Source organism: Phyllobates terribilis, unplaced genomic scaffold (assembly GCF_046119375.1).
Source record: "Phyllobates terribilis strain yellow unplaced genomic scaffold, ASM4611937v1 Scaffold_8__6_contigs__length_399053987, whole genome shotgun sequence".
Taxonomy (NCBI): domain Eukaryota; kingdom Metazoa; phylum Chordata; class Amphibia; order Anura; family Dendrobatidae; genus Phyllobates; species Phyllobates terribilis.
In genome coordinates, this window is record NW_027362768.1 from 135,932,602 (window position 1) to 135,945,610 (window position 13,009).

A 13,009-nucleotide genomic window follows, 5' to 3' on the forward strand; every position below is an offset into this window, starting at 1 on the left:
AGACCAAAAGTTTGGACACACCTTCTCATTTAAAGATTTTTCTGTATTTTCATGACTATGAAAATTGTACATCCACACTGAAGGCATCAAAACTATGAATTAACACATGTGGAATTATATACTTAACAAAAAAGTGTGAAACAACTGAAAATATGTCTTATATTCTAGGTTCTTCAAAGTAGCCACCTTTTGCTTTGATGACTGCTTTGCACACTCTTGGCATTCTCTTGATGAGCTTCAAGAGGTAAACAACACAAGGAATGGACATTAGACCAGTGGAAATCTGTGCTTTGGTCTGATGAGTCCAAATTTGAGATCTTTGGTTCCAACCACCGTGTCTTTGTGCGACGCAGAAAAGGTGAACGGATCGACTCTAAATGCGTCACCGGAAATGGTCTTCCAACAATCTTGAAGGAGTTCCCAGAGATGCTTAGCACTTGTTGGCCCTTTTGCCTTCACTCTGCGGTCCAGCTCACCCCAAATCATCTCAATTGGGTTTAGGTCTGGTGACTGTGGAGGCCAGGTCATCTGGCGTAGCAACCCATCACTCTCCTTCTTGGTCAAATAGCCCTTACACAGCCTGGAGGTGTGTTTGGGGTCATTGTCCTGTTGAAAAATAAATGATGGTCCAACTAAATGCAAACCGGATGGAATAGCATGGCGCTGCAAGATGCTGTGGTAGCCACCATGCTGGTTCAGTATGCCTTCAATTTTGAATAAATCCCCAACAGTGTCACCAGCAAAGCACCCCCACACCATCACACCTCCTCCTCCATGCTTCATGGTGGGAACCACGCATTTAGAGTCGATCCGTTCACCTTTTCTGCGTCGCACAAAGACACGGTGGTTGGAACCAAAGATCTCAAATTTGGACTCATCAGACCAAAGCACAGATTTCCACTGGTCTAATGTCCATTCCTTGTGTTTTTTACCTCTTGAAGCTCATCAAGAGAATGCCAAGAGTGTGCAAAGCAGTCATCAAAGCAAAAGGTGGCTACTTTGAAGAACCTAGAATATAAGACATATTTTCAGTTGTTTCACACTTTTTTGTTAAGTAAATAATTCCACATGTGTTAATTCATAGTTTTGATGCCTTCAGTGTGAATGTACAATTTTCATAGTTATGAAAATACAGAAAAATCTTTAAATGAGAAGGTGTGTCCAAACTTTTGGTCTGTACTGTACAGTCATGGCCAAAAGTATTGAGAATGACACCAAAATTATATTGTCACATGATCTGCTGGCCTCTGGTTTTTATTAGTGTTTGTCTGATGTTTATATCACATACAGAAATATAATTGCAATCATATTATGAGTTCCAATAGGTTATATTGACAGTTAGAATGAGTTAATGCAGCAAGTCAATATTTGCAGTGTTGCCCCTTCTTCTTCAAGACCTCTGTAATTCTCCCTGGCATGCTCTCAATCTACTTTTGGACCAAATCCTGACTGATAGCAGTCCATTCTTGCATAATCAATGCTTGCATTTTGCCAGAATTTGTTGGTTTTTGTTTGTCCACCCGTCTCTTGATGGTTGACCACAAGTTCTCAATGGGATTAAGATCTGGGGAGTTTCCAGGCCATGGACCCAAAATCTCTATGTTTTGTTCCATGAGCCATTTAGTTATCACCTTTGCTTTATGGCAAGGTGCTCCATCATGCTGGAAAAGGCTTTGTTGGGCGCCAAACTGCTCTTGGACGGCTGGGAGAAGTTGCTCTTGGAGGACATTCTGGTACCATTCTTTATTCATGGCTGTGTTTTTAGGCAAGACTGTGAGTGAGCCGATTCCCTTGGCTGAGAAGCAACCCCACACATGAATGGTTTCAGGATGCTTTACAGTTGGCATGAGACAAGACTGGTGGTAGCGCTCACCTCTTCTTCTCCGAATAAGCTGTTTTCCAGATGTCCCAAACAATCGAAAAGGGGATTCATCAGAGAAAATGACTTTGCCCCAGTCCTCAGCAGTCCACTCCCTGTACCTTTTGCAGAATATCAGTCGGTCCCTGATGTTTTTTCTGGAGAGAAGTGGCTTCTTTGCTACCCTCCTTGAAACCAGCCCTTGCTCAAAGAGTCTCCGCCTCACAGTGCGTGCAGAAGCACTCACACCAGCCTGCTGCCATTCCTGAGCAAGCTCGGCACTGCTGGTAGTCCGATCCCGCAGCTGAAACAGTTTTAAGATACGGTACTGGCGCTTGCTGGTCTTTCTTGGGCACCCTGGAGCCTTTTTGACAACAATGGAAGCTCTCTCCTTGAAGTTCTTGATGATGCGATAGATTGTTGACTGAGGTGCAATCTTTGTAGCTGCGATACTCTTCCCTGTTAGGCCATTTTTGTGCAGTGCAATGATGGCTGCACGTGTTTCTTTAGAGATAACCATGGTTAACTGAAGAGAAACAATGATACCAAGAACCAGCCTCCTTTTAAAGTGTCCAGTGATGTCATTCTTACTTAATCATGACTGATTGATCGCCAGCCCTGTCTTCATCAACACCCACACCTGTGTTAATGGATCAATCACTAAAACGATGTTAGCTGCTCCTTTTAAGGCAGGACTGCAATGATGTTGAAATGTGTTTTGGGGGTTAAAGTTCATTTTCTGGGCAAATATTGACTTTGCAAGTACAGTAATTGCTGTTAAGCTGATCACTCTTTGACATTCAGGAGTATATGCAAATTGCCATTACAAAAAATTAAGCAGTAAACTTTGGAAAAATTACTATTTGTCTCATTCTCAATACTTTTGGCCATGACTGTATATGTAACATACTAACACACTTGTAGTAGGATATTTCCACCAATGTCCTTTTTTTAACTTGTGTTCCGGGATCCGCTTTGGACCTTGTGTTTGGGATTTCCTGTGTCGGGCACGTCATCAGAGCTGTGTCTAAAGGGGTTTAGCTGACTATACATTTCAATGGCTAAGGCAACCGCCTTCTCTGTTAATGCATAGGCTGTGATAGCCCTGCCAGTCACTACAAGCTCATGTTATATGTAATTACACTAGAAACACATTTTTTTGGGGGGGGGGGGGTGAATAACCTCTCCCTATATTGGCTTCTTGTAATGCTATCCAGAAAAATTGTCTACAACTGAAGCCAACCAGTCTATTTTTTTTTTGTTGAGGGTGGGCACCCAGGGAAATTGTATGACCTCAGCACACATTATACAGGTGGCAGATCTGGCCGTTCGGCAACTGACCATACGCAATAGATCCATGTTGGCAGCAATCTTTTGAGTATGAGAGCAACTCAAGACTCTTTGGGCTTTGGTAGACATCAGAAGAATAGCTCTTGTTGGCTTTTATACCCGGACGTTTCGTCAATTCTAGCTGCTTATTCCTCCATGGAAAGGTATGTAGTTTGGCCAAGCCTGGTTGGCCTTAGCCTCAAATGCATGTTCATGGACAGGCTTGAGTAAGACTGTGGACAGCTGGACAAGCACCCTACAGCTCATTAATATGGTTGGCATGAACTTTTTGGTATCTTTCAAGCACTTTTCTGTGTGATAATTGTTTTATTTTCCATAAGCTGTAGACCTGGAAAAACTTCCCTACCAGAAGGTAACTAAAATGTTAGCTGCAGTGTTAGAGAGGTTCACAGTCATTGATGCCAACTGGATAGAAATATCCTTGCTTATTTATAGTCACAGATTTATTTTATCTATGACATTGTTTTTTTCACATGATCGTTCTTTCTTTAGTGTATTACTGGGACTGACCTGGCTGATCTATTACTCCAAGACTGTAAGCGGGAGAGATACCGAAAAGAGCAAGAGCACAACGAGCTCATCTCTCTGGGTGATGAACCACCTCTCATTCCTAATGGCGCACAAATGGATCTTCTAACTGGAGAGGTTCCATCTAATGCTGAATCAACTGCGCAGGCCGTGGAAAAATTCACAAAGTTGCTCTACTTTGGTCGAAAAAAAGCAAGTTGTCCATCTTAAATTCATGACACCATGCTCTTTATTGACGTCTTAAAAGTCTCTTCTCATACTTTAGTCTTTTTGAAGACCACAATTGACTTTATTAACCAATTTACTTCTGTTCTTGACGGCATTCTAATTCATGAAACAAGCTAACCTTCCCAGATAATGATCATGCATATGAGTCTTTACCTGAGGTTGTCCCTTTCGTATACGTTGAACCTGTTCCACATTGATGACCTTAAGTTGGGATATTGGTTAGTAAGTGATGATCACTGTGATCTTCTCTGTGGACAGAGGTTAGAATAACTTCTAAGGCTTGAAGTCACCATAAGGACTTGCCTAAAGTTTCCTATTCACATAAAATAAAGGATGGCCAAAATTGCTAATTTTGATCATTTTGCTCAATCAATTATATTCTTTGACAGCAAGCAGACTATTTTTTGTCAAAAATTTGACAAGTCCGGTTAGATTTTTTTTTTGCACAAACTGCACAGTGTTTTTGCATGATCGGTTGAATATGACTGATCAGTTTGCACCTTGCACAGACCCTCTCTGTTTTTTTTAATAGTGTGTGACACTTTATTCTACCAAATTGCTGGTTGGATTGATCCTTTGAACGCTCCAACAGACAATTGATCAATTGATCAGCGCACTGGGTGATTAAAGTCTATGCGTGTGGCTACTGATTTCACATTATACTTTACTTACTTTACTATTCTGTACTTTCCAGGGTTCCTGCTCCTTCTTCCTCTATGGCCTCTGAATTCTCTCTACGACTGAGAAGACTCTGATAATCTTTCCATCTTGTTCTCTGCCATCCAATCTTCAAATGGAGACATATCCATACCCATGCCTTTGATTTTTAACTCTACACACATAGTAATTTGCAGGGCTGTTAACTAAATTTGACTTTTTGACATAAAAGGAGGTGTCCATCCATGTATTTTTAACCACGAAGAACACTCTAAATAAAAAAATATTCTACATAACTTATCAATCCCTTGCTGCTTTTCCTCCAATTCTGCCCAGGGCTCCGCTGTTCTCCCTTCATTCTGTTCCAGTTGAATGTGCTTGTGACTACTGCAGCCAATGATGGGCTGCAGAGTTGTCAACAAGTCACCCCCAGTCACATGTTTATTTGTTATCTGGACCAAATAAGATATGCGAAGAACATTGGAGACCTAAGCAGCTTAGAAATGGGAGCGCTGATTGATTGGTAAAGGTGCACAACCTTTTTCAGCCCTTTTCCTACTGCTCTATAGGAGGCAGAACCCATTCTGCCAAAATATGGCTGTCCCAGAAATAATCACACAGCACACCATTCATAATCACCCGTCCCTATGGTGCTACACAACACTAGTCTTCTCCCGATATTTCATGATGTCCTTGAGTTCCAGGCTTCAAGAAGTCATTGACTGCAAAGTATATCCAGCACTTTATTAAAGGAGCTTTCCAACCCTTACTTTAAATTTACATATGGCCCCAGTGTGTTAAAAAATAAGAAATACATATACCCACCTATTTAACCCCCAACAACTCTTCCATCGATCTCCTCTTCCATTCTGGTTGGCAGCAGCTGTCAAGTGCCAATCATGTTGGAAGACAGGGAGAGGAGACCAACAGGGACTTGGCCAGCAATGGGGGATGGATAGGTTAGCATATGCTAATTTTTTTCTTTATTTTTTTTTTACCATGCGGGAGCCATAAAGAAAAGGAGCCATATTTTAATTATGCTAATTTGTCTAATTACTCCTTGAGCCTGTGAAAATGGAAGGACTGGGCACAACTGACAAAAATGTCCGAATTGTTAATGCAATGTATTTGTAAAACTCATTAAATTAAAGCAGAAAGTCTAAATTTAATTGTGATGGTGTACAAGGTGCTACCTAAATATATAGAATATAAATATAAAATAAATATAAAATAATAAAAAATAAAATAAATATAATGTAATGAAATGTAGTTGTAAAACTCATTAAATAAAGCAGAAAGTCTAAATGTCATTGAATAGAATATAAAATAATAGATAATAATAATAAAAAATAAAATAAAAAATATAAAATATAAAGGGGCTACCTTTTGGACCTAAATATGTACGGTATATCTGTACTATAGATATAATGTAGTTCCGAACTCTCAAACTCTTTTTTTTTTTTTTTTAAATGCTAATTTTTGTCTCTGTCTTTTTCAACCCTTACTAATTGCACAGATCTATGAACCTTAAGAGTTAGGTTTATTACATCGCCCACTCAACTTTTCCTTCTACTGTTTTTTTTTTTTTTTGTTCTTTGCATTACTTGAAGTATTTTGCATTTTCTTTGCTAATATGTCACATTTTACAAGGAAGCCGTTGATTGGGCAATGAGAAGTCGGCTTTGGGGGCACGCTTTGTTTCTCGCTAGCAAGATGGATTCAAGGACCTACAGCTGGGTAATGGCGAGGTGAATGCACTTTTTGTCTGATCTGTTATCATCCTTATCTTCCTAACAGCCGCAGACAGGAAAGTGTTATTATGAGTTGTAATTTAATAGCGGCAGAAGGGGAAGGGATTAGGTTGCCCTGCGGAGAGGATAGTAGGAAATTCTTATAATTAGACAGGAGATGAAGCAGGGCTGTAAGACCAGCGATTACTTGTAAAGAATCTAGTTGGAGGAGGTCGCTCATTACTTGTAGGGAATGTAATTGATTGGGCCATGACTGTACGGAAAATTATTGAATAAACATAACAGTCCGGGTTGGGAATTGATCACACATTACTTGCGGATGGAATAATCCTCACTGCGTGCACTATCTCTCATCCCATTTCCTTCTCAGTAAGCTTACTAATTTAGTATCAATGATGGTTTTGTTGCCATTTTCAGGTTTACTAGCACTTTGGCTGTCAATGACCCATTACAAACCCTGTTTCAGCTAATGGCTGGCCGCATACCGCAAGCCGCAACCGTGAGTTTGATTTTTCTTCTTCTTAGTAATCACTATGCTGCAACGTACAGACTAAGGGTAGCCGATACGCCGCGGATTGTACAGCCTGATATCCGGCAACCTGGGAAAAATTGGCCAATGATATGGAGAGATAATAATAGCTCTAAGTGCCCAGTAACTGAAAAAAAGTAATTTTCTGACATTAAAATCAAATCAAGATCTGGCCATTTTCACACCGGGTAAGAGGATGAGTAGATGTGTCATCAACAGTTTTGCCGAATATCTCGTCACTCTGATAGTACAGGGGTAGAGATGAGCCGATCAATTCGTGACAAATTGACATAATCATACATTAAAAAAAAAAAAATCAGATTTGCGTGGATCCAAATATTTCATGATTTGACATTTGTCGGACTGGATTGGGAAAAGCCCACCAGTAACATTGACTCTTGGTGCCCACTGTTCAGCTACATGTAAAAATAACCTGACCCTAGTACACAAATTTACTTTTGCTTCTATGTAATATTAATTTGGCTACCTTGTTTAATGAATGATTAGATTATACCTTTTTCTGAAAATTGTGAATATAGTGTAATAGCACTGCTCATCAGCACTACTTCACAGGGGCGGCCTACCGGAGGATTCCCCTGTTCTCCTGTGGGCCAGTCCGAGCCTGACTACCATGTTGATGAATTTTTTGTAGGGTTAAGAAAGGCTTGAAAAATGATAAAAGCTTATACTCATTTTTCCTGCTGCCATAGTTCCCCACTGGGACCTTCATTCGCTCCTTCCTGTCACTCTTCGGATCTTTCAACACCAAGTCTCACGTGGTGCATGACACACGTCAGTGACGTATGTCACAGTCCATGTGACTGCTTAGGGTAACGTTTGTCGTGTCCAGTGTGATCACATACTTCCTAGTGCCAGACGATCCAAAGAGGGGATGAAGAGTGCTGGAAGATTCAAAGAGTGGCTCAGAGAGTGAGCACAGGACAGAGTATCCGGTATGGAGCTGTGGGGCAGAAGAACAGGTAAGGGCTTAGGAGAGGTGATTATGAGGTTTTAGCATTTTTTTTCCCATTTCTGCCCCTAAGTTCATTATTGTTTGGAGCCTAGAGAGACCATAGCAGTTTCACACAGATGAATCCCTCAGTGGGTCCCTGTGCAGCAGTGGGGTAGTTAGGGAAACACGGTGGCTCAGTGGTTAGTACTGTAGCCTTGCAGCATTGGGGTAACAAACTACCGAGGTTATATAGAAGCAGAGGCAAATTTGTGAACAAGGGTAGGTAATGTTGAATTGTTGGTCCCCAGATTCAATGTCACTGGTGGGCCTTTGGGACCCCAGTGCAATACCGGACAACCAGACCCAATTTTCATAGCAGTTTCGAATCAGTCAAGTGATGCCTGAAACTAATTTTAGGAAATTTCCTAACCTCTAATCAGGAATGTAAACACCAGTTATAAATGAAATCACATTCTCTGACTTTACAAGTATTGTTTGAACAGTGAAGGGATTGCAGGTTCTTAAAGGGGATATATCAGGTTGAAAATGCCGTCCTATATGCATGCATCATGTAATAGAGCAGGAGGAGTCGAGTATATTGATATATGGTTTCGTGGGAAAAGATTTATTATAACTTAACTTTGATCTAAAACTTTGATCATTTTAAGCTTTGGAGTCCAGTGGGTGGTCTTAGTCAGTGTACACGCAGGGGATTCAGTCAGTCATTGAGTGAGACCACCCACTTGACTCCTCAAAATTAGGAAAGTTTAAAAAAAATTGTAAGAAATACATATTATTTCCCACAAAATGAATAATCAATCTACTTAACTCTTTCTGCTCAGTAATCAAGATACTAACAGCAGATTGTAAAAATTTTTCAATATGACTAGTCCCTTTTAAGTCATTCTGTTAATTTGATTAATCCATTTAACGACCATTCCTAGTTTGTTTCTGACGGCAGTAGGTATCCAACTTACTGCTCATTGACTTTTATTGTAAATGATTTACATTTATCACATTGTTCTTTATCACTTTTGATAAAAACTTTGCTGGGTGTAAAACAGACATGTACATCTAATATAGTCATAGAATACTCTACACAATAGTCCTTCACTTCACTTCTTCTTAGCTCCATATATTTCAAAACTGTCTGGCACAAAAAGACCCGCTTTGAAAAAAAGTGGATTTTGTGATACTCCATCAGGAGATGTGAATGTTACCGATGCCTAACTGTTGCCACCTAGTGGTTGTGATGTGGATTGCAGCCAATGAAAGTTTTTTCTAGCTTGTCGCAATATTAATGTATTAAATTTGTAGCTTAAAAAATTGTATTCCTTACAAAATTTGGAGCCTGTTATGGTAAGACACATTTGATTGATTTTTTTTGCAAAAAAAGGGAAAAATGTGAACAATTTTTTTTTTGTAAATAAAGCTAAATTATTGCTTTGAGAAGCAATAGCATTTTCCTCTACTTTTGACAACTGTCCTTGCCAGCATTTCCTTCTACTTCTCCTTTTTTTACACTATGGCAGATGAGCGCTAATTTCTGATCGTGACCTTACAAAGTTATTGTACTTTTTGCAGCTAAGCAGCATAAGTCGGGTCTGTTTTTTTTTTCCTTTGTCTTTTACAAGCGTGACCTTCATAGACAATCACGTTGAAGGGCTTAGCAGGGACAACTATTCTAAAATATTTGTAGGAATTTTTGTCTATGAGAAACTATTCTGTTCTCCTCCATAATCATGATTCTGTAAAATGTTGTATATTGATCTCTTACAAAAATAAACTTTTGTAGATACATAAGAGTTCTGGCCTTAAATAGGGCAAATTAAAGAACATGTGTGTGTGTGTGTGTCAGGCACCAAAATTTTAAAAACCCCAAGGTGTCCAAAATGTTCCTTAATTACAGTTACTTGGCAGGTTATGTGGATAACACAGTTGGTCCTTAAAATACATTGGAGCACAGATGGCAAACACAGTACAAGTGAAGCCAAAAGGTTTCCATGGGCATTTGAAAAGCAAATACTTTGCTTAAGTATCCTTCAAAAACAAAAAAGTGACTTCTTTAACTTTTTTTTTATCACAAAGTAATGGGTAGAAGTGAGCATTCACCCTTGAAATGAAATATTGATCCATTGTCGCCCAATATCCTTCTTAGCTTTCACATTTGCCCAAAAATTCTTTGCAGTGTGCCAATAACTACAATGGAAATGAAAGGTCGTTTCATTGTAATTTAAGTTTCTCTTTTACTGATGGGACAACCCTCGCCCATTGACCTTGCAGATCATTTGGATAGAGGAGCATCCCAATTTAGGACCTGATCAGAAAGCTGATAACAAGCAACAGCACTGGAAGACTTGATGCCACCATGTGCTACATGAACGGCCTTTCATCTTAATGTCTGCCATATAATGCCACCTTTCCCATGTAGTTTAGGTCCTTTTGGATTTGGCTATAAACACTGGACCTTCTGGCAGAAACCAATATTTATATAGGATGCCTTATCTATCATTCATGCTTTCCACAATCTTTGACTATAATGTCATATTTTTATGTAAAACAGTTTGGTGGGGAGAAAAAGTGGGGAGACTGGAGACCTCATTTGGCCGTGATGCTGTCCAACCCAATGTCAGATCCAGAGATGAACCAACGGGCTATTATTGCCATGGGGGACAATCTAGGTAGGTTGTGTTCTGAATTCCCTAATTTTTGAATTGAAGTGTCTAATGAATGTGTGCAAAGATCATTGTGAAGGGAGGAGGAGGTGGTCAGCTGTGACATCATCTATTGTAATTGGTGGATCCTATTTTATCAGCTTTGTATAGAGGTGTTACCTGTTATTGTAATCCTGTTTCTGATATTGGTAAATACTCTTCCTGAATGGACAGGAAATATGAATGTAAGGGTCTGTTTAGATGGACCTACCGGCGGCACGATACGACCCCCGATGGGTAAACTTTTACCGATCAGTGGTTGTTTCAATGCCTGTTTACACAACAGCAAACTGAGCAATCTATACTAGATCGTTTAGTGTGCATAGGCTGCCATAGTTCTCAGCAGCGCGAGTCCTGTTTACACCGGACGATGCTGCACCGCCAAGAACGATGATCTCTTAAACTGCATAAAAGGTCATTTCACTCAATGAACTAGCGCTTTGCTCATTCATTGGGTGATCGGCAGCCTGTTTACATAATAAGACAATCGATAAACAAGTGTTTTTAATAAAGCTCGTTCATGATTATCTTGCAGTGTAAATGCCCCTTAAATCAGCCCAAGTAGCCAATGTGAACATGTCAAGATATGAAAAAAAACAAAAACATATTGGGAATTTTTAAAAAAAAAAATACATGTAAACACAAAAACCTGATTTAAACTTTTGGTAATTTTCTGATGGTAGCTTCCCTTCAAGTCAGTGTCTTACCCATTAAAGAACTTGACACATAAGTTAGATATATAACCCTAACCAGAGACACCCGGCCACAGACGGCCTTTTCCAGAGTTCCTGATCCTTGTTAGTGCCGAGCACAGTACCTTTTCTGACTTCATAACAAGGCTGCAAATGAGGGGCTCTGGAGACAGCATTTCTATGAATGTCTGTATTGAACCAGTACTCACACCAAGAACTTCATCAGATAGCTTCAACTCAACTGTGGAGGAATGTAAGAAGACTCCAGAAGAAGTTTATTCTCAGACTGAATTCTTGTATTATGCTCATTAGTAAGAGCAGTAGGTGAAAAGACAATTCTGAACCAGAGATGTACCAACATGAACCTAGAAAGATGGCTGACAAACACTAACTGGGGAATAAGGGAGGGGTTACTGACATCAGAGCTGGGCTACAGGGAGAGAGACTGGACAAACTTCTAAAGGCAAATCTGATAATACAACAACAAGAACAATACAATGATATTACAATACTGTATGATTCCCAAGTCACGGGACATGAGAGATGCTTTTAATGCAACTACTGGAAAGGTCTCCTTGAGGACATCCTGATGTTGTATGAAGTTTTACAGGCTATGCTCCTTAGAGAAAAATGCTTCAGGAGTGTGTGATCCTCACTGCCTTTCCAGATTCTGCTTTGGGTGCTGTCCTTTATATACACTGAAATAAAGTCTATGTGATAGCTGTTTTAAATGTTCAGGGAGGACACAGAGTTCAGGAGAGTTATCAGAGAGTTTTAAGACAGTCTTTGAAAATTTACCTCTGAAGCTTTAGAAGACATTTCCTTACACAGGAAGTAAAAATATGAAAAAGGACATCTTTTGAGATCCTGCTATTAGGTGGGTTAGGATTTGTGAGCTTTTAATGATGTCAGGGAAAACTCCTCTGTCCTGAATTTAGTGAGTAATATATGCAGTGAAAGATGGTGGAAGAGCTGCAGCTGCCTATATAGTCCATGCTATGCAGAAATATGGGACATCCCTATGAATAAATTCCTGATCTAAAGCAAAAAAAATATCTGGCTGACAATTAGGACAAGTGCACACCTTCAGCATTTGTGACAGATTTTTATGCTGCAAAAAAACAGAGTGTTGCAGGAAAAACATTGTGTAAAATATTGTAAGGCAGCACTTGTCATTATCCTGGAGGATACTCGCTTCGCTGCGTCAATCAACTCACATATGATAAGCTTTCCGTTTTAAACAATGCTCAGCAGTTTATTACACTTCATAAACAGCTTATGTCCGGGTCCAACTCCGTGGCCCGCCGACACACTGATAAAGTCCACGAGCCCAAGTGGCAGACCGGCCCACTTGGCTCTAATTACAGCCTTCCGCAAGGAAATACTAAAGCAATGTCCATTCAAATGTCCATAACACACGAGTATTACCTTTGCCGACTTCAGCTGTTATAGTCCTTTCCATACGCCACCACTGTGGCTCTACGGCTTCCCACACGTGGTCTCCTGCCGTCACTCCCTTTAAGGTTTACTGGCGTATTACACATCTCATACCCAGGCCTCACCTTCCAGGACGCTTGTGTGGCACTCCAAGGCTTACTGGCATCCCCCACACTCTCACACAGGGATCCAGGCTTCACCTCCACCGGAGTCCACCAGGCCACTCCAGGCCTCACACGAGCGGTGTTCCCCCACACACACAGGGAACAGCCTCGTGCCTCTCCCACGGTGCCCACACAGGAACACACCCACA

At 40.3% G+C, this 13,009-nt stretch overlaps 1 protein-coding gene across 3 annotated transcripts in view; it reads left to right on the forward strand.

Annotated features, from left to right (window-relative positions):
- The window catches only part of SEC16B (SEC16 homolog B, endoplasmic reticulum export factor), a 191,264-nt gene that overhangs the window by 50,025 nt on the left and 128,230 nt on the right, over window positions 1-13,009 (forward strand). For all 3 annotated transcript variants that reach the window (XM_073643359.1, XM_073643358.1, XM_073643357.1), the window contains 4 exons: window positions 3,701-3,932; window positions 6,276-6,369; window positions 6,790-6,871; window positions 10,417-10,534. In XM_073643359.1, the coding sequence (XP_073499460.1) occupies window positions 3,701-3,932; window positions 6,276-6,369; window positions 6,790-6,871; window positions 10,417-10,534 (526 nt within the window). The remainder of the gene's footprint in view (window positions 1-3,700; window positions 3,933-6,275; window positions 6,370-6,789; window positions 6,872-10,416; window positions 10,535-13,009) is intronic.